Genomic DNA, 23,121 nt, shown 5'->3' on the forward strand with positions numbered 1-23,121 from the left:
TTCAGCAAAGATGGCAGGAACCATAGACAGATTTATAGGTCAAATTTATCCTCAGGAGTTTGACCTATCTAGATTTTTAACTAGACATAGCAAGATAGGACTGCCCATGACCTCCACAGAAGGTGGGACTGTGAGCAGTGCCCTTCCCTACTTGCCTCAAAGAGTAATTCCATCAATACTTCTTTCTTTTCCAAGACCACCATTATTCAGGACTTCAGCACTTACTGATTGTGTGACCTTAGGCAAATTAGTTTTCTTCCCTGGAATCTGGTGTTTTCATCTGCTAAATAAAGTTTGAACTAGATAATTCCCCCAGGTTCCGTCCAGTTCTAAAATTCTGTGAACATCTAAAATCAAGATAAAATATAATCCACTGTAGTCTTAAGCATGACACAAAATTTTACATGCATTGTTGTGTTTTTTTTTCTTGTCAAATGTGAGATAACATTCCATGTTCTAAAATTTGAACCTATCTAATATTTTTTATTCATTGACACTTCAGGATAATTCTCAAGACAGAAGAGATTTGAATCCCAGAAGCTAATATGAGTAAAACACAAGTACATCATTTCGAGGTGACTTGGTAACAGGGGAAAAAGGAGCCAGAAGATGTAGGTTCAAATCCCAGCTTTGCCACTTCATACCTGTGTGACATTAAACAAGTCACTTAATATCTCTGGGTCTCAGTTTCTTCATATGTAAAATGAGAGGGATTGGACTAGATGCCCATGGCAAAGGACTCAGGAGGGGTTTCTGTAACAACATGAGGGAGTAGAACAAGAACCTGAAAATCAGAGGGAACTGGGGATTGAGAATGTGGAGCACAACCTGGGTGACTTATCTTCCCAGCTCCTACCAGCCTCAAGTTACCCTTGTACAACTGAACCCCAAGGACCACCAGGCCTTTCCACCCACCTTGCTGCAGGTGAATCATCCCTAATCTTGTCTGGCTCAGTTAAAATGTGAGTTTGATAGTAGATATCTTTTCTATCTGTATCCCCATTAGCTCAGCACTTGGTGCATAGTATCATTCTAAATAAATACTTTTCTTCATTCTTATAATGTGTAAATGAGTCTCTGTCATAACATAAGTTTGCTGAAGTTTTACCTTCAAACAACTTTTCTGTGAGATTTGTATATAAATGCAAATTTTAAATTATTACTAACTTAACAATAATTTGATAAATATGAACATTTCAGTCTATCAAGAATAGCAGATTAAGTATGAAATTGTGAGATTCTGTTAAATACTATTTATTATTTTTTAAAAAGTATCTTAAATTTAATAAGATAGTTACAAAATTGCCCTGCTTACCTCAATAGAAATGTTTTTGAAATGTGCTGTTAAAAACAGTAGAGAAAGTAGTCTTCAGGGTTTTCAGAGCAAAGGTTAAAAGCAAAAGAAGAACCACCCACAAGAGAAGTAGCTTGGGAAACAGAAGGATAATTAATGCCTTTGATGTTCTATATGAAATGACTGTAGCTAAATCATCTGTGATTATCCATTGTGAGAGAAAGCAGTGTCATTCTAAATTTGAATGCCTGGATGCAAGTCTTGCTTGCCCCATCCTTGTTCCTACACTGTTGTTAAAGTAGTCTGGCAAGTTATGGTATTGTTAATTCCCAAGCCCAATAACTTGAAACAGTTGGGCTATGCCTAAAATAAGTTATATTGCACATAAGTAAAGATACTAATAGTTCTATATTGCAGCCCATAAAAAATCTTTGATTGTCATTTATATCCGATTTTTATCACTTCCCCAATATTGGTAAGTATGGAAATGCCCCAAACGGAATAATATCCTTGCAGATTTTTTAATGGATCTACAAGACAGGAAATTCTGTTACCATAGAAACTGTGGCTTAAAATTTTTCAATACTCTTCTTACCATCTCTACCACCTAAATTGCTGTGTAGATTATTAAGATAAAGGAAAATTTCCCCTTAATTAAAGTTGTAAGAATAATAATTGAGATAGTTGAAAATGCTAGGAACAGTGATAGTTCTGTAACTATCTAAGATTTATTAAGTGTATTTTCTAAAGATAATGTCTAAATAGCATAATTGGAATTCTAGTAAGAAAGGGTTAACTATGCAGAAATCTTTTTTTTTTTCTTTGCTTTCTCTAGGGTTCCTAATATAGTGTTGTGCATACAGTGTTTTATCAACAAATACTTGTTGAATTTTAAATGGACTGTTTTCTTCGTGAGATCAAGGCATCCCACAGTTATTTATTTAAAAGCACTAGTTGCCCACCACTCTTGCTTATATTTATTTCTTTATTTTCTTCATAATTGTAGAATTTAGACCTAGAGGGAATTTTAGAAATCATGTAGTCGAGTTTAATTTTAAAGGTAAGAGAGGCCTAGAGAAGATAGATGGCTTACCTACAGATTGTATATCTGTACAGTTAAAAAGTTAAAAAGCCAGGTTCTAAATCTAATGTTCTTTCCCTTATACTATGTTGTCTCTTTTCCAGATTAGATTTTTTTTCCCCTTTTAATTTTATAAAATGTGCTTTCCAAAATTTGTTATTTTTGACTCTCAGCCTGTTGAAAAAATTCTAAATTACAGAATTAATTTTCTTAATATGGAAATGTGCTTCCCTGCTATCACTAGAACATTTGCTGGATTTACCACTTCTTTGGCTGTGTCTAGTAAGAGAGGCATGTTATATCAATGATACATTTCTTTCATTTTTCTAGAACTCAGTTGAGGAAGATTTGGGACCTGACCAAAGGTTAACAAGCAAGGCTTCTGTAACAAAATCTGAATCAAAGCTTCCAGCCATAGACCAAACATCAGTCAAACAGAAACAGAAAGTTACCACGAGTTCAAAGAAACCTGAGAAAAATGTGGGCGGCACCAACAAACCATCTCCACGTGAGTTATTCTAAAATTTATAGAATTGTAATGCCAATGACACTTAAAATAGAGCTCTCCAAGTGACTGATTTCATTCTATTTAAGTTATGGTGATTACACACAAAAGACAAATGTAAGAGTCAGTAAAGGCCTGGAGGACTTAATTATATTTTAATAGATTTAGAAGGCCTGAATTATACCTGCTTATACTTCCCACATTTTCTACAGATTTGCTTTGACTGTGGAGACTAGCCAACACTGTCAGATATTGTCAAGTTGCTGACTTTTTATCTCCTTCACACTTCATTAGGGTTAAAGGCTCTTGACCCTGGAGTAGAGTTTTATGCCTTACCCAAAGCATCAAGAGAAAGTATCTGAAGGGTATAATTTATAGCAAGTGAAGAAAGTAATAAAGTCCTTTTGTTTTCTCTTGTTGAGGAAAAAGGCCTTTTTTCTTTTGTGGAATTTAGTAGGTCACTTACTCTTCATTAAGTATCTTTGAAACCCTGAAGAGTCCCCTGATTAGGCAGTAAGAATTTAACATACCCCCTAAGGATTTAACATTATCCAAAAAAGAGGTGAACTTCATTGAGAGTTTGAAGAATCCCTTTGGCTTCTTCTAGTCAAAGCTGCTTCTGTAACATGAGTTACAGTTTCTCTAGAAACCAACAATGAAGACGACATAGTAAAGTTGTTGAGTTAAGTCTACATTTTCATTTTGGCATAAATGGATGGCAAGTGCTGGCATCTTCATATTCATCTGGCAAATTCATAAAAAGTATGTCATTCATCTAAATCCCAATTTTAAAAAATGCCTTTTAATCTATCAAAGCTTCTATTATGCAACCCCTTAACAATGTCTTTCTAAATTAGATTTTTAAAGATAACTTTTGCTTTTATATCCCCTATATTTCTTTATTTTCTGTTTAACTGCAGAATTTAGACCTAGAGGAGACTTGAAGAAATCACGTAGTATAGTTTAACTTTACAGATGAGGAAACTGAGGTTGTGTGACTGCCTACAGTTTTATATATATATAAAATAGAGAGAGAGAGAAAGAGAGAGAGAGAGAGAGAGAGAGAGAGAGAGAGAGAGAATCAGGTTCTTCAACTCCAAATCCAATGTTCTTTCTGTGACACTTTGTTTTTTCTTTCTCTTCCATTCCACTCCCCATCTCAGTCCCAAAGACCCTTGTAACAAGAATTTTGTTTAAAGATTTTTTTTTAAATCAGCAAAATTGATCAATAATATCAAAAAGGAAAAATCTAAAAATATGGCAGTTTTCATTCAGAGTAAACTCATATTGCATTGCTTTAATGAAGCCAAAATACAACTGATTTTGGAAATGGGACATAGACTGGGGCAGGACTACTTCCCAACAAAAGTGATCAAGGAAAGTAACTTTTATTCTGCACCATTTAGACTGAGTCCCATTTCTTTGTTCATCAGGAAAGAAAGAATAAAGACCAAACCTACCACTATTATTTATCTAACAATAAGGCTTTCATTAGGGGTTAGTTGTTCTAACTCATCCACTTTACTCTGAAATATATACAGATAATATTAAATAAATAAAAGAACTTCATTTTTTTGGTTAAAAATATGAAAAACGCCAAATATTAAATTGAGGATGTTATTTTCAATGCTAAAAATTTTAAGCAATAGGATTTTATAGCTGTAAGGGACTTTAGACATAATCTTGTCTAACCACTTCATTTTACAAAGCAAAGATTCAGCAAAGATTCAAGAGAGCATAGGTTACATGGCTGAGGTTACACAACTAGTTACTAGACAAACCAGGACTAGAATAAGACCCCAAATCTCAATTCAGTGCACTCTTTTCACTTTTTCAATAGATTGCATTCACTCCAGTTTTTTTTTTTTTTGTTTGTTTGTTTGTTTTGTTTTGTTTTTTTTTAGTATTCTAATTTCTACATGTATTTACTCAGTGGGAACATAATATCTTTGGGTATTCTAAAAAGAAAAAATTTTCAAGAGCTGTTATTTTAACAATGTAATTGCAGCTAATTCCAATGGATAGTCATGAAGGCTGAGATTTTTACTTAATGTGAGTATAATATGTTATAGTTGAATGATGCCTTGGAACTAGTTTGCTCTAAAATAGCAACCTTCAGATCCATCTCTCTGTGGAGATAGCACTGTGTGTTCCTTATGGTAAATAAGCCTATGTACAGATTTTAGAACTTAGCATTAACAAAGAAGGAAACTAATTTGTTCTAGTTGATATAAAACATCAAAGGTAAAAAATTTTAGGGACAGTGTATCATGTTAGTCTACCACCTCTCCCAAAATATGTTATTATACTTCACTTCTGTTGGATATTATAAAAACTTAGAAAAATGGTAAGGGAAGAGATCAAGGTTCTAGGAACTGACAGAGCATCTCCAAATAAAAGGAAAATTCATATGGCCTGTGGGTATAAGAATAGAGAAGGCAGGGAAGTGCCAGAGAAGTTTTATAGTTATATATATATATATATATATATATATATATATATATACACACACACACACACATATATGATAGAGGCCCCAGGGGAGAAAGGCCTGGAAAAGTGAGCTACTGAGTGGAAGTGACAATGTTCAACCTTCAATACTATCTATACTCTTGGTCTCTTACACTGTCATGAAACTAGGCTTCTTTTAATTACTTTTTTACCCTATGTTTTCAAACCAGTCTACTGAGGGATAATTTTTTTCTCCTATGGCTTTGAATTTTTGGTTTTGTAAAAAAAAAATTAATAGGAAAGTAGGATTTGCTTTACAGAAATTTAAATCTATGTTTACTTAGAACATTTATTTCACAAAGTGCAGAATATCTTTTCAGTTATTTATTATAGATTTTCAAAAACCCCATCTTTTCTAGTCAACTTGACTGGAACAGTTTTGTAAAATGAGAGAAAATTTCAGTAGCAATTTTTAGAGTACCTTTGTTGTTTTCTTAATACTGGTGCTTAGCATTATCTTTAGAAGTCATAAAGTAGGTAAAATAAGTGACTGGACTTCTTCACTACATCATACATTGAGTCTCAGAGCTGGAGAAGACTTTATTTCAATGTCTTCATTCTGAAAATCGGGAGACTAAGACCCAGAGAAATATATCAGTCAGCTCAGAATCCCATAGTTAGTGGCAGTCAGGAATAGGATTCCTTGTTCATATCAACGAACTTCCATACTGAATTCAGTATGCTATTGTTTCCCCTTGAGGACTAAATTCCTTCAGATGAAGGTAATGGTATACTCAAATCTCTTTATTTCCCTTATTTAAGTATCCCCTAAGGATTCTCTAATTAGCCATAGTTGAGAAACATGGTGGTGATTAATTTGGATCTGTTTAGCACAATAAACTTTGTGATAGTCAGATATTTCAAATAAATACATTGCTGTCAACATAGGGAAGACAGAAGCTTGACTTTTTTCATCCAGTTGTGACCACAACATTGAGCTTTACCAGATAATTATCCAATTCTTTTCTTCAATTTATCTTTGCAAACAAAATTTTAGAAGGAGATTAGGATAAAACACTGTTGGCTTTTGGCTTTATCCTCCCCCTACAGGAATGATCACTGGCAGTAAATCCATCAATTGGTTAATCACCAAACATTTACTAAGGATTCATTGTGTGATAGGCACTGCACTAAGCACTGGGAAATCTAAATAAAAGCAAAACCAGCTCCTTCCTTCAAAGAGTTTATATTCTATTGGGGGAAAGATAACATATACATAAATAGGTTCATATAAGATTCATATATAGAGTATATGGAAACCATCTTAGAGGTGAATGAACTAGAAGTTTGGGAACAAAAAGTAGGGAGATTATTCCAGGTGATAGAGTGTGAAAAAACACAGCCCAAGGAGGTAGTGTTTTGTGTTTGGATAACAAGGTGATCAGTGGGACTCATCATAGAATATGTGGATGGAATACTATGTAAGTATAGTGGAGAAGCAGGAAGGGAAGACTTTTCAATGAACTTAAAAATGTCAAACAGGTAACATTTTCATTTGGTTCTTGAGGTACTAGGAAGCTTTTGATGTTAATTTAGTAAGGAAGTGGAAAATCATTTTGGCAGCTGTGTGAAAGAAAAATTGTTATGGGAAGAGAATTAAAGAAGATAGACCAAATGAAATCTGTTGCAATAATCCCAGTGAGAAGTAATGAAAACCTGTACTCGGATGGTGGCTTTTTGAATAGAAATAAAGGAATATATCAAGGAAATGTTTTAACAAAGGAAATAACAAGACTTGATAACTGATTGGATATGCATGATGAGTGTACCTACATTGTGAACCTGGGTAATTGAAAGAATGGTAGTGTTGAGGTACCAGGTTCTGGGAGAGCAGTCTGGAATGTGAAAAATTCACAAAAGGCATTATCATAGTCACAAGAGCCCTTTTTTTGTCTTAAAAAGGCACACAGGCTAATCAAAATGATTAAGCAGCAAGATATGGATGAAGGTGGCTATTTAAAGGTCAGAGAGAAGAGGGAGAACAGGAAGTAAGGACAGGATCTAGAGAGTTAGGGAGGGTTCTAGTTGAGAGCAAACTCACATGTACATTATGCCCATGCCAGCAACTGCATAATGGAACAGGAGGAAATAGGGTATGATAATATAGGATAATGAAGGGTCACAAAGGCTATTTGTAGGGTGAGAATGTGTCTAGTACACCTGCTCAGGGAAGAAGAGTCTCTTACTTAATTTGGTGGGTTAAATATGCCTTAGTCATGCAGACAAGATGGTCCCTAGAATTTGGCCTCCCTCTGTGTGTGATAAGGTTGATACTGATCAAGATTGACATCATTCTTGACAATGAAAATACAATGGACTCAGAGTTCATATTATTCCTGACAATGGCTGCACCACATCAGTGGCACTCTGAACATTAACAGGAAAGTTCATAAAAGGAGTGGGTTTTGGAGGAAAGATAATGAAGTCAGTTTTTAACATGTTGAGATTAAGATGCCTATAGGATATAATATTTGAAATGTACTATAGACAGTTTGTGGTGTAGCACTGGAGCTCCAGAGAGCGCCTAAAAATGGATGTGTTGATTGGAGAATCATTTGCATAATGAGGATAAGAGGAGTTACAGGAGAAGAGGAGGAAGAGGAGAAGAAGAAAGAAGAGGAGGAGAAGGAAAAAGTGGCCAACATGTCATATGCTGCAGGAAAGTGAAGAAGATTGAGAAATGAGAAATGACTATTAGATTGGACAATCGGTAGATCATTGGTTACTCTAGAGAGAATAAGTTCAGCTGAAGAATAAATCAGAAATCCAAGTTTAAAAGAGAGTGAGAAGAAATGCAATTGAAATACTAAATACTGACAAAAATTTTTTAAAGGAGTATAACTGTATAACTGAGGAGAGTAGAGATAGGATAATAGCTAGTAAAAATAGGATCTAGTGAGAGTTTTTTAAGGATGATGAAGACTTGGATCAGCAAGGAAAGAACAAATAGACAAAGAAGGAATATTAGAAGCAGGGGTGAATGATAGTAGGGGAAATTTACTGAAGAGAGAATAAAAAGTATGTAAGGGAGCTGGCCTTGGCAAGAATAAGAGTAACTTCTTCATTAGAGACCTAGAATAAAGGAGTAGATAGAGGGCAATTGTGTTCAAGGGACATAAGATTAGAATTGAGTCTGGAAGTAGTAATGAGGAGTGAGATGTATTCTGATTACCCTTTATGTTAGGGGAAATGAAAGAAAGCATAATGGGAAAAAGATGGAATGGTATTCAGTACTCTCCAGGAGAAGCCAGATCTCAATGAGTGCCGGGAGATAGAAAGACTGGGTCTGTTAGAAATTTATTTTTTTCTGATTTCAGTTGGGCAAGGCAATCCTATTCTCTAATTGGTTTTTTATTTTGCTTACCACAGTGATTATTCCAAACTTAATCAAGAAAAGGTCAAATCAATAACCATTTATTAGTCACCCATTATGTATCAGGCACCAGCCATTGTGCTAAACTCTGGAGTTATAGTTAAAAACAGTGTCCGCTCCTAAAGAGCTCAAAGTCTGTCCAAAGGAAGATGTCCACAGTGAGGGGAAGTTTAATGAGTGTAGTTTATTAGTTCCAGGGGACAGTTAGAAGAGTGGACAGATCTGAAATGGGTCATTGGAAGAATATCAGACAGGTGAGGTGGTAGAGAGGGGAGGTTTACTTTTAGAGAGGAGTTCTGTTTCACTGGCATAGGGGATGAGTAAGAAGTAGTCAGAATTTGTTCTCTATTGGGGAACAAATCCCAACAAGATACCAATGTGGAGAGAGGGGGAAGGGAGGAAGGAAGAAAGATTCTCTGGTGAAAAATGATTAGAAGGCTAAAGCTCAACTCTTGAGGACTTCATAAAGCACTCAACTAACTGCCCAGACTAAAACAGTGTTGCTATTTTCCAGGAAGTCCCATGAAACCTGCCTCTCAGGCTAGTTGTAGCAGAAGATGATGAGTTGGGAATAAGCAATAGCAGGATCTGATAATTTTATGGTCCTAGAGCTGCCCCCTAATGTGGAGAGGAGTTAGAATTTAGTCTAGAAATCCTGCTGTGAGGCATGGAGACAAAAGTCCTATCCATAGTGTGGCTCTACCCTGAAGAAGCCTATAAAAACTGCTAAGGATGTGATCTGGGAGGAGGCAAGAGTGGTTGTATATAAATCTGTAAATCACCTATATCTGTGAAAGAAACCCAGAGGCACATTTCTTTGAAATTACTGCCAGATTTTAAGACCAAGTGCCCTGAAATCCATGTAGCAATAACATGATTTTAGACCACCTGCCATACAGTAATACTTTTTCTATACGAAATAATTATATTTAGGAAATCATGATTTGTTTCAGATGACATCAAAATCTATATAATAAACTAGCTCATAAATCGAGTTCTATTGTATGTGAAGTTTCCATCTAGAAACTATATATCAAGGGGCAGTTAGGTGGCTCAATGGATAAAGCACCAGCCCTGAAGTCAGGAGGACCTAAGTTCAAAGTTGGTCTCAGACACTTAGTACTTCCTAGCTGTGTGACCCTGGGCAAATCACTTAACCCCTAATTGCCTCGGCAAGGAAACAAACAACAAAAACCCCACTATATATCAAATTCTCCTTATAGAATTTAGGAACTAATGGTGTTATCAATACAATTAATTTTTTAGATTAAAAGAACAGATTATCATATCATAAATTAAATGTTATGTATGTCTTAGATATCTTTCTAAGTAAGTTTTCAGATAATTTTTTAGACTTCTTTTTATGAAGTAGTAACTGCATCATCCAATGAGGGATTCCATGTGACTCTCATCAGAAAGATAGCCAAGTTGTTGTTTTTTTTCTTTTTCCTAATTCAGAATGTTTTCTTTCTAAAACATATAAAATTCTCACACATGAAAAAACCACAGTGTTTCAAACATGACCAGAAAACCCCAATAGTCATAGAATGACCTGGGAAATTCAGCCAGTGAGATGGAGTTCAACTGCACCACATGTAAAACCTATTTCTAGTTCTATATTATAACTAGTAGTTAGCAGAGGGCCAGAATTGAGAATAATTCAATTCCAGAAATCAGTTCAGTTTATCAAGAACTTACTAAGTACCAAACACCATACTAGATAATTCTAAGTATATAAAAACAAAAGAAAAATCCAACCCTGTCTCCGAAAACCTTACATTCTTTTTTTTTCCTTTTTTGTCAATTTTTTGGCAACTGATCAAAAGATATATATATATACACACACATATATGTGTGTGTGTATAATATATAAATAGATGGATACAAATCAGAGCAAAGTGATGTAAACATATAAAACTAAAGGGGAAACCAGATTGAATAATCATAAAGTATATAAAGATATAGAAGATCCATGTTTTATTTTTCTGGTGAGAAGTATTTATTGAAAAAATAAAACAGAAGTTTGAGGGTAAATCTCAAACTTCTATCACTCTCATTGCAAATGAATGCAATAGAAGGTTTTCTCTTAAAAATTAAGAGTAATAAGTTCACAAACAAGTCACTCTTAAACTATTACCCTTGCATATCATTGTCCAGTTTTTCTGGTGAATAGACTTCCAAATTAGATGGCCAAATAAAAATAAACATTACCAAACATAAAAAGATGCATATCTAATGCCAATTATTAAATAGTGTCTTCCCTCTGAAAATCTCAAATGATGACAAGGGATTTGTTCATAAAGGCACCATTGCTTGTCCACAGGTAATTCCTTTAAGCCAATATAAGTTTTTCTGTGAAAGAACTGCTTGTCTAAGTTTGAGATAAGAGACGTTGTTAGACCAAACTGTGAAAGCTTGCAAATATTTTTGGCCTAATTAATATCCATCTTTATCTATTCAGTCCATATTGGTCTCCCAACCAGTACCTTGTGATCCTTGGGTACTTATTTTAAAGTCAAATGAATTTTTTTTATTTTATTTTAATAATATATTATTTTTCTGTTTATATGTAAAGATGATGGATGGTTTGCAACTTTCATTTTTGTAAGATTGAATTCCAAAATTTTTTTTCTTCTTACTTCTCTTCCTTTTCCAAGACAGCAATTTAATATAGGTTATATATGTACATTAATTTTTAACACATTTCCATATAAGTCATGTTGAGAAAGAAAAACCAAAACAAAAGAGAAAAATCACGAGAAAGATGAAAAAAACAAAAAGAAAAAAAGATGAAAATAGTATGCTTTGATGTATTCATTCTCCATAGTTCTCTCATTGGATGTGGATGACATTTTCCACCAAAACTTTATTGGAATTGTCTTGGCTCACTGAATTGCCAAGAAGAATGAGGTCTATCATAATGGATCATCACACAATCTTGCTGTTGCTGTGTACAGTATTTTCCTAATACTTGCTTCAGTCAGTATCAGTTCATGTAAATCTTTCCATTTTTCTGAAATCAGCCTGTTTATCATTACTTATAGAACAACATTCCAATACTTACAATAATTTATTCAGCCATTCCCTAATTGGCTGGGCATCTACCCATTTTCCAATTTTTCTGCCACCACAGAAGAGCTGCTGCAAACATTTGTGGGTCCTTTCCACTTTTTTATGATCTCTTTGGGATACAGATCCAATAGTGGCAATGCTGGATCAAATAGTATGCTCAGTTTTATAGTCCTTTGGGAATAGTTCCAAGTTATTGTCTAGAATGGCTGGGTCAGTTCAGAACTCCACCAATGCATTCGTATTCCACTTTTCCCACATCTCCTCTAACTTTTAGACAAATGAACGTATTAATTGGGTAATAATGGTTCCAATTTGGTAGTTGGTATAATAAGCTGATATGATAGCAAGCTGAATCTGGAGACAGAAGACATGCCTTTGAATCCAAGCTATATCATTTAGTAGTGATGTGATCTTGGGCAAATATTTCATGTATTTGAGACTCCTATCAATTTGTAAAGATAATTGTACTACTGATTTCACAGAATAGTTATGTGTATAAAATGAGCACATATGTAAAATGCATTGTATACTTTAAATTTGAGGCATTATTTGTGTTATATGGGATTTTCTCTACCCTCTGGTCCAGGGATTCTTAATCTAGGGACTGTGAACTTTTTTAGGTAAAATTTTGATTGCTGTATTTCAATATAATTAAGTTCCTTTGTAATCCTGTGCATTTTATTTTGTGCATTTAAAAACATTCTTTTGACAAGGGTTTCTAGGCTTCCCCAGACTTCCCAAGAAGTATAAGACAAAAAAACAAAAGTTACGAATCCCTGTTCCAGTCCAGTTTAGCCATATTATAGATGAAGAAGCTCAAACCCAGACCAGCCAAGAAGATAGTGTTAGTTGTTAACAACAGCAGAACTGGAATCTATTTCTTCTGACTTCCAGGATCTTGTTCACATTCCCTTCACCTTAATGCCTCCTAGGCAGTAACTGTTACATACCTCTACATTCTCTCTGAATTGTTTATACTTTTCCAAAACCATTAAAAATTTACTAATTTCTAAATAAAGCTGCTTTAGTAAGTTTGACAACATAGATGTGGGATCATTTAGTAGATTAGTTTATTTGCTTCATATAATAACACTTCTTCCCCCCACTTGTTATCGTATTCTTTCTTCTTCCTCATAATTCCTGTGGAAATTTCTCCATCTTCATTTAATCTAGTCCCAAACTTACCCTTTGAACCATAAATCTTGGGAACTCCCTTCTCCTATTAGATAGCTCCTCACTGTTTTGAGAGGAAATGCAGAACTTTATTCATAAGGCAGTCTGCCTTATGTTGCTGACAAAAGGACTGATTAAGTCATGGAAAAAAGAGAATGCTGAGAGTTGCCACTCTTTTAGTTCCCCTAGGGAAGGTCCAATTAACTACAGCGGGAAGGAGGTGAGGCGAGGCTGAGGGAACAGCAGCTGTGGCCCAAGAAATGCATGATAGACCTTCCCTTCTATGTAGGAAAGTTTTTGCAGATGTCACCCTTAAGACTACTGGGGCTAGCTTTTGGAACTGCAAGAAGATGCAGCGTGAACTCTGGATCCTCTTAACCAGAGTAGGTCCCTCTACTATATGGTTACCAGAATCTTCCTTTTTCTAATCCCCTCCCATACAGGGAATCAAACATTTTGATCTTGGATTCATTCACAAATTTTTATTTTCTGTCTGGACAATCAATGCTGCGTCCTGATTGCTCTTTTTCTTTTGTGCAGGTGGCAGAAGCGAGCACTCCTTATACTGTGTTGAATATTCTCCTTTCTATGCTGCCTTTGCTCTGTCACCTACCCAAAGCCCCGATTCTGATTTATGCTGCTTTCTCCTTCCCCTCATCTCTTCTTCTTTACCTGATGACCAAACCCCTCTTGTGTCTCTCCCTCCCATTGTCTCTCCTTTCTCTCCTGCTTCTCTTACTCCCTCCCCTGTGCCTCCCTCACCTTCAGCGTTCTGTTGCTTCTCCATCTCCCACCCCCCTCACACTGAGACACCTGTGCAGTGTGTGTCCAGCTACAGAACAACAAATAAAATTTACCTAATATGGTAAGTTTCCCTTGGCAATGCACACACCACACTGGACTTAAGTGGAGCTTCTCGGAGAAGGGGGAGACCTGAGAGCAGGTGGAGGGGATGTTGATAGGCTGGCCCCGTGAAAAAAGAAGAGGAAGTATGCAGGGAAGCAGGAAGGAGTACCATCCACCACCACTTCAAGTGGATGACTTGGAAGCCATGTGCTCTCTGCTTTGTCATCTCTGTCCAGCACTCATAATGTTATAAATAAAATCCCCATCATCTCATAAGACTCACTTGCCTACTACTGTTTCTGTCACGTTTTATAATGCAGTCACTAGAATTCTATATTGTTTTATCATACTTTGGTGTATCATAGTTACCCCCAGACTAGTGTCACAAGTAACAGGTCTTTCTAAAACTGCATCCTGAAACTGCAGATCAGTTCAGAACCATGGGAAAGCAGAGGCAAATTAAAAAGCTCGGGCAAAGTGGGCATTCCTCCATGCTTGTTCATTACACACTTACAGTTCCTAGATCCCCAAATCCTGTCTCCTGTGCTAAAAATTATTTTTAAAATGTTTATAGTACATAATTAAGCCTTAACATCTCCTCCGGGTGTGTAGAACAATAAACATTTATAATTCATTCCACTGGGTAAACAGATTTGGTTCATTACTTATGAAAGAAAAAGAAAGATTGTCTCTTATGGTGAGTCTATGTCCATAGCTCTGATTATATAGTAATTTTACACACATATGATGATGTAGTAAACTATTTATTTTTGTCATCTCTTGGACTGAATCTTGGCACACTTAGAAGTCCAGAGAATAGAATTTAAGATGTCTCTTTGCCTTCTTGCTCTTATGTTTCCTGCAGTTTCTAGGAACTGTCTTCATTGTGTTAAAATGAGATAGGAAAAATATTATAGAATAGAATGATTAATATAGAATTAATTTAGGGCAGCCCCATATAACTTCATTGATCCTCAGAAGGAAGGGATTTTTTTCTAATTCTTAAATTTCTTTTTTGTTTTACTTTGCTTTGCCTTTAGACAATTTGGGCAAAGTTAAGTCTTTGCTAGATTTCTCCAGAGAGTAGGATTTTTTTCTCAATTTTTTGTGTAGTTGTTTCTTTGAGTTTGTTGGTGAGATCTTGCCTTACTAAGATATAGAAGAATGCTTTTGAAGTTTTCCTGTTACCAATCATAACAGGATTCCTAGACCTCCCTGAAAATCTGGCTGAACATTGAATTTCTTTTAAGACCAAGAAAGACCATACTCAGATCCATGCCATTTGATCCCTACACATAAACTATTGACTGAACTGTCGGATTTAAGATTTATAGTGGTATATTTAGAAGATAACAGAACATTTTTGTTAAAAACATAAATCACTTGATCCTCCTATGGATTGTTAAATGTACAGTAACATAATCAATTTTTACAATGGGAACCCCCAAATAACATATCAAATTTTACACTGGGGACTCCCTAGATTTAGTTGCTATTTGTGTGACAAGTGAGGTAAAGAAGAACCTGGGGTAGCAAGGAAATTAGTCTAGTATGAGTTTGATATACTTTATCTTTTGAACTATATATGAAATAAGCAGAGAACACTACTTATACTTACAACAAGAGTGGGGGTAAATGTGAGGGGGGGAGGATTAGGAAAAGCTTCATGGAGTAGATGGACATATTATAAGATATATATCTAATACTTATTTATTCAACAAATACTGATTAAGCACCCCTGTACTAGCATTTGTGGTAAATCCTAGCACAAAGAGCTTACAGTCTTAAAGGGGGGGGGGGGAGAAACTCATAACATACACACATAAATTCGTGCACGCACGCGCACACACACACACACACACACACACACACAATAAAGGACAAGAAATAGTGAAATGCATGTTTAACATACATTGGATTATATTGGGAGGAAAAAAGGGAGAAAATATTTGGAACACAGGGTTTTGCAAAGATGAATATTGAAAACTATGCATCTGTTTTGAAAATAAAAAGCTTTAAATAAAAAAAAAAGAAACAAAGAAAATGATTGCAAAAGCAGAAGATCAGTTAATGCATAATGGAGAGATCACTTTCTCCTGAACAGGAGTAAGGGTAAGAGTAAGAGTTAGGGAGGGCTTCATAGAAGAGAGAGCACATGAGATGAACTTTGAAGAAAGGGAAGGAATTCAAAAGTCAGAGGGCAGGACATTCCAAGTAGGAGACACCATGTTAACAGAAAGATGCAGTGCAAAAATGAAAAACAGAGTGGATTGATATGGTTGGAATTTCGTCAAATATGTGAATTTTGATTTTGAGATATGATTGAAAACATACCTCAGAACCAGGTTGTAGACAACTTTGAATGCCAAGATAGGGACTTTCTACCTTACATAAGAAGAAACAAGGAACCCCCCCCCCCAAGGTTGTTAGGTGAAGAAATGACATAATCAGAGGAGTGTGTTGGAAACAGGCAGATCTATGAAGTGTATTACAGAATTTAAAAGCTGAAGAGGATCTTAGTAGCAAACTATCTCATTCTCTTCCCTGAAAGAAAATCCTTTCAACAGTATACCTGACAAACCTTTTATCTAAGCTTTGCTTGAAGATTTCTAGAGTGAGGGTACTACTTCCTGAGGAAGACCATTCCATTTTTTCCCTGTTAGAAAAATCTTTCTTGATATCAGATCTTAGTTAGCTCCTTTGAAACTTCTAACAATTGCTTTAAGTTCTATCCTCTGGAACCAAAAAATTAAGTCTCTCTCTCTTCCATGTGTCAGACCTTCAGGTACTTAAAACAACTAGCTTCCCTAATCTCATCCATCTCCATCCTAATATTCTGCAGTTTAGCCATCCCTGGTTCTTTTCTTGGAACTCATGTGGTATGAACTCACAGCTCTTCACTGTCCTAGTTGCCATCTGAAACTTTTCTAGCTTATGTACTTCTTGAAATGTGCTGCCAGAACTGAAAACAGTACTACAGATGTGATCTCACCATGGCAAAGTATTCCAGGACTATCACTTCCCTAATTCTGGCTGTTAAGCAACCCATGCATCCTAGGCAATTTGAAAAAAAATTAGACAAAATGAAATTGAGAAGAAGAATTAAGCTCTAAGACTGCATTTGTTTTGGGAGGCTTCTGTATTTTGCTGTTGACTCCTATTAAGTTTTTAGTTCATGATAATTCTCTAGTCTTTTTCAGATATTGTCTAACTATGCTTTATCATGTAAGTGTAATACTGATTTAAAAAAAAAAGTAAGACTATCTTTATCCCTAATTTATCCAATCTTACTAAATTTTCTAATCTATCAAGATCTTATTTGAATCATGACTCATGTAATAAATTACCTATTCTTCCCATCTCAGTATCTTGACTCTCTCATGCAATATATGAATAGGTATATTCATCCCATCTCAGAAAATTTAATAGGCTTGCCATTTATACCTTTATCCAAGTCATTAATAAAAATGTCAGCACAGGGACAAGCACAAGATACAAGATCCTAGGACATTTTGCTAGCAACCTTTTTCTAGTGTATGTCCAAGTAATGAATATACTTCTAGCTAGGCTATTCAACCAGGTCCGAATTCACCTAATTGTCCTATAATTTAGCCCACATGTCTTTGTCATTTTTACCTTAATAGTTTGGTGGTAATGAAAATGGTGTTTGTCATTCTTTGTCAGGGGTCAAGGCCTGTTATTTTGAGAAAATTATTTTTGTTTTGTTTTGCCCCCCTTCCCCTATCTTAAAAAAACAAAACAAAACCTAATAACAAGAAATAAGATGATCTTAAATTTCAGCTGAATTATTGAAAACGTTAACTTTTGAAAAATCAACCTTAAATTACAGAACTTTATCAAATACTTGACAAATAGATAAACTATATAGTATTCTCTAAATGTATTATCCTAGTAACTATACAGAGAGGAAAAACACCATGACATGAACTATTATTGATAAAAGATTGACGATGTGATCTCTTTTTCTGTTTATTAATCCCAACTTTAACTAATAGCTCTAGAATTTTGTCAGGAATTGAAATCAAGCTATCTGGCCAAAACAGATCAGAGAGGAATAGAACGCAGGAAGACCAGGTTATTATTACAAATGCCAAGGAAGAGATGAAGGTGTATGAAGGAATCCCTCAACAGAATTTGACAACTGCGCAAATGAGTGAGGGTGAAGACTTAAATATGACTGCAAGTCTACAGCCATACCACCCTGTATACACCCAATCTCATCAAACAATGACTCCAATTTTACAAGGCTGCATAACTGGGGCAAGGACAGTACAATTAACAAAAATTAAGAAGTGGTAAGCACGGTGACGAGTTCATCTTGAATATATTTGAGTTTGCTGTGCCATTAGGCCAACTTTAAATGTATTTCAACAAGCAGTTGGAAGCAGAAGGCTGAAGTTCTTCAAAATGGGCAGTGATTGAAAGAGAACTTTGACAGACATCATCATGGAGAGAATAATTGATACTCCATGATCTTTATTGAATCTGAAAAAGGTGCTGGGATTTTGAATAAGGTTGCCTTAGTCATGATTTTATAAGATCAAATGAACCAGACAAATTAGATTGCAAGCTCTTTCAGAACTCAAATGAGATCTGTATTTTCCTAAGCCTCTCACAAGACAAGCACAGTGCTTATATTCAAAATGTGCTTAATTAAGATTTGTTAAGTGAACGAAAACCAACAAAAACAGTTATTCTCCTTATAATTTAGTAGGAATAATGGAACCAGTCATGGGACAGCTAAGTGGTATAGTGGATAGGCCATTGGTCTTGGAGTCAAAAATGTGAATTGAAATCCAGCCTCAGACACTTGCTAGCTCTATAAGCCAGGAGAAGTCACTTAACTTCTGTTTACCTCTGTTTCCTCTCAGTAAAATGGGGATAATAATAATAATAGAGTCTACATTCTAAGATTACTGAGAAGATCAAATGAGATAATAGTTGTAAAGCACTTCACACAGTTCCTGGCCACATAAAAAACACTGTATGAATATTATTATTTATTTTATATTATGAATTATTATTGTGGGAGAAGGGCTGAAAGGAAGTTACAGCAGGAAATCAGAAGGGTAAGAGATACTGAAATCACTTCATTCCATCTATAAGCACAAAAATGGTAATGTTTTCTAATTAAATTTACCTTCTCCATGATGGTGCTTATCACAGGGCACTAGTCTTTCTTTTTAGTCTTAACTATTCTCTGATAGGATTCTGTCATTAACAGCAACAACTTCTTTGCTTTCAAGTCATGGCAAAAATCATTAAGTTTTACCTTAGTAGTTTGGTAATAATGGAAATGATATTTATCATTCTTTTAACTGTCGGGGATTAAGACTTGCTATTTTGAGGAATTTTGTTACTTTCTTATTTTGTTTTGTTTTACTCCTCCCCATGCCTTTTTGTAAAACTAAGAACAATAAATAAGATCTTAATTTTCAGCTTAGTTATTGAAAATTGAAAACCTTAAATCACCTTTATCTACCAGTAGTTTCAAAAATATGATTTGGAACAATTTTTAAAATACCTCGGGGTATAAAAAGCAATATGAGTGAGGACAAATTTAACCTTAAGCAAGTTACAATTTCTAACCTCTCTGAGAGCTCCATTTTCTGGTCTATAATATGAATCGATTAGGTTAGATTCCAAAATTCCTTCCATCTCTAAAATGATATTACTGTGAATATATTTTTCCATTCTCTCAATCAGGCAGTTGTTTAAGTATCTTCCATTTGCCTAACATTGTTGTTCATTTGCTATTTGGAGAATACAAAATAAATGGAAAGAACACTGGAGTTGTAGTCAAGGGACGTAGGTTCAAATCCTGACTCTGCTGCTTTCCAGCAATGTGAACTTAGAGAAATCACTTAATAGGTCTAGGCCTACTTTATAATCTATAATATAAGGAGCTTGAACTAGATAACCACAAGCTCTAAATGTACCTAGATTTGATCCTTCAAGCTTTAAATCTATGATCCTGTGTGCAAAAAATGAATACAATTGTATAGGATGATTGATAATCTGGGTGGGAAGGTACTTAAAACACTTTGAGAACAATTAAATCTCAACTTCTGCACTATATTTACAAATATGATAATATTTACAAAATGAGGTGATCAGTGTGAACTAGAAAAATCAAGGAAGCCTTCACTAAGGGACTCGGGTCCGAGTTGTACCTTGATGGATGAATAGAATTCAGGAAGGCCAAAAAAACACAAAAGCACAAAAACCCAGGAGAAGGAAGAGCCTTTAAGAAGAACAAAGACACAGAGACAAAAATTAATATCACCCAAGGATAGGACTGAGAGGAAATCTTCCCGACTGGTCTGGAGAATGCTGGCTGTGTTAGTATTCAGTGTTCCATTGGGCTTCCTGAAAGTGATGGGATCCAAATCCTGACTTTGGCTTGGTTTCATCCTGGGCTATTTCCTGTTCAGTGTCTTTGTGTTGCCTTTCTAAAAAGAGGATACCACTGCTTCCTCATATGGCTCTCAGAAGGAAACAAAGGAGGCAATTTATTTATGTATTCAGAGTGCTCAGGAGATAGAAATAACCAGAAAAGCCTTATCAAATTAGACTTAGAACAAGATATTCTCTAGATTTTAGAGGATTTCAACTTCCTTTTTTTTCTAGAAAAGGATCTCAAAATGTCCCCGGCTAATACTTTTTCTCCTTCATTGTAACCAACTATTCCCTTTTCTTGCTCAACAAGTCATATTTACTCATTAACATAGCCTCAGAATATATTTTGCAAGAAAATGTCATTCCCTCCTACTCCCTGGGCATGTCCATATTCTGGCTACACTAACTTTTTTCTAAGCCAGATCTGACAGTTGTGACAATCTTGATTCTACTAATGCATATTCAGAGAGACTTGCCCTTGTGACTTTTTGGCATAGATTCAACCACTGAATTGCTTAAAACCAAAAAGTTATAGCGTTCCTTGGACCCTGTATTTTTATATGGAATGTTATGTCACTTAATCAAACAAAGTATTATAGGATTCTAAGTAAACTTTTTATTCAGAATTTTTATTATTTTTCCAAATTCTAGTTGAAAATGGTACATGCAGAGCAATACTACACACCTTCTCAAATATGACTGCAAAGTTCACAAATAATCTCCACCAAATAATTCCAATTTGCCTTTCATTTATATATTAGTTTGCTATTAAAGCACTGTAGCCAACTAGTAGATACGTTTGTGAAATTTTTAAATTTAAATTACTCATTAAGAATAAAATAACTACATAGTCTTGTGGATTGTAGCTCAGATCGTCAAATTTTATTGTATCAAGTACTTTGGGAGAGTTTCATGAAAATAATCTGAAATTTTAAAGAAAAGTTGATTTTAATAAACATGTATGGTACAATGTATATTCTATCATCAAAACAAAATGACCTACATAAATTAGCAAACTAACAAGGGAAATGCAAAAGATATCAGGTATAGATAAATAAGAAAAAACAATAATTAGAAATAAAACCCATGGCCATGATTTTGTGTTTCTTTTTATCAGAGTATCACTTTAGATTAATGACATCAGGAAGATATGATAGGTTGTGGGCAATTAAAAAATTTTGAAATTTCTTGGTAAGACCAATTGACCAACTTGAAAATGCAAATAGATGCTGAGGGTAAGAAATATTCAGTGTATCAAACTCAAAACAACATTTATTCAAAATTGGAGAACACACCAGGGGAATTGTGCTGCTTGAAGTATGAATTGTAGGCAGTTCTTTATGATGTCAGCAAAATGAACTTTAATGAGTACCAGTTAAGTGAATATTAGAAATCTTATCACATTGAGACTTGATTTTAATTGTTTGTGGGGGCAATTGTGTTGTATTACATAGGGCTTATTCAGGAGACCTTCTGAGCATTGGTGGTTTTTTTTTTTTTTTTAAATGGGAGATGTTTTCTTTGGGGGTGGGGCAGGAAACAGTTTAATTATTGAAAAGATTTTGCACTTATCAGCAACACAGGCACAGATATTATCAAGGAAGAAGAGACCCAACCTGGGGAGATTGACAGTAAGCCCAGAAATGCAGAGTAGAAGACCATCTGGAGATAGAAACAGGCAGATCTCATCGCTGCAGGCAAAAGAGCAGATTCCCAGAGGATCAGGTAACCATGTTACTCTGTTAACACAATCATATAATGGGAGACCTTAGGGATCACCTACCCCAGTTCTCTCTTCTTGTAGAGAGAGAAACAGATGCCCGAGCTAAGCCACTTGCCCGGGCTCCCCTTGATCGGTGGCAGTGTGGCTGTGCTGAAAATGCTGTTTTTGTTTAGATCCCTGAGTATTGAATGAGAGATAGCACATCTTTAGAACCTTTTATGTGTTAGTTGCTACAATTCCAAGGTATAGCTTTCTTCTCTGTGTGAAGTTATTTGTAATGGAGGAGATAAAATAGCATGCTTTCTAAGGAGTGAAGAGTTGTATATTCCCGTCCAACTCTGCTTGTGGCTTCCATCTTTGGATACTTTCCCTTCTACATAATTTTCAGCACCCTTTTGTGGAATGCCTTCCCTCCTCCTCTAAATACCTCTGCATCCAGAGGGAGAATTATGGAGCCTGAATGAGAATCAAAGCATACTTTTTTCACTTTTTTGCTTGTTTGATTTTTCTTTCTTGTGTTTTTTTTTCTTTTTGTTTGGATTGTTTTTTTCACAAAATGACAAATATGGAAGGAAACATATTTAAAATGATTGTACATATAGGACATATATCAGATTGCTCGCTGTCTTAGAGAGAGGGGAGGCAAGGGAAGGGAAGGGAAGGGAAGGGAAGGGAAGGGAAGGGAAGGGAAGGGAAGGGAAGGGAAGGGAAGAGAAGAGGGAGAAAAAATTTGAAACTCATAATCTTAGAAAAATGAATATTGAAAACTATTGTTATCTGTAATTAGAAAAATAAAATACTATTAAGGAAAATAATGTAATCTCCTTTAGGGCAGGGGCGATTTTTCTTTTTACTTGTATTTGTACCCTTAAATGCTTTGCAATCATGTAGTGCTTGACACATAGAAAATATTTAATTAATAGCACAAAGCGGCACAGCCCAGCACAGCCCAGCACAGATTTGAGTATATAGGGATTACAGAGCCCCTCTAACAAGAGCAGTGCATGGGTCTTTTTACCAGTTCTTGAACACACATTTCTGGATGCTCTCTATCTTGCCAAGGCCTTTAAAAAACTGTAGTATTCAGAAATGAACATTATGTTTTCCAGATGTAATCTAATTA

At 35.2% G+C, this 23,121-nt stretch overlaps 1 protein-coding gene across 10 annotated transcripts in view; it reads left to right on the top strand.

Moving 5' to 3' along the window:
* MARCHF10 (membrane associated ring-CH-type finger 10) overlaps nt 1–23,121 on the top strand; it is a 214,170-nt gene that overhangs the window by 97,352 nt on the left and 93,697 nt on the right. For all 10 annotated transcript variants that reach the window (XR_004233832.1, XM_031965918.1, XM_031965919.1 and 7 more), the window contains 2 exons: nt 2,706–2,883; nt 21,851–22,000. Coding sequence is in view for 9 of the 10 variants with exons in the window: in XM_031965918.1 (XP_031821778.1) it covers nt 2,706–2,883; nt 21,851–22,000 (328 nt within the window). In the remaining variant the exon portion in view is untranslated. The remainder of the gene's footprint in view (nt 1–2,705; nt 2,884–21,850; nt 22,001–23,121) is intronic.

This window comes from Sarcophilus harrisii, chromosome 4 (assembly GCF_902635505.1).
Source record: "Sarcophilus harrisii chromosome 4, mSarHar1.11, whole genome shotgun sequence".
Lineage (NCBI taxonomy): Eukaryota > Metazoa > Chordata > Mammalia > Dasyuromorphia > Dasyuridae > Sarcophilus > Sarcophilus harrisii.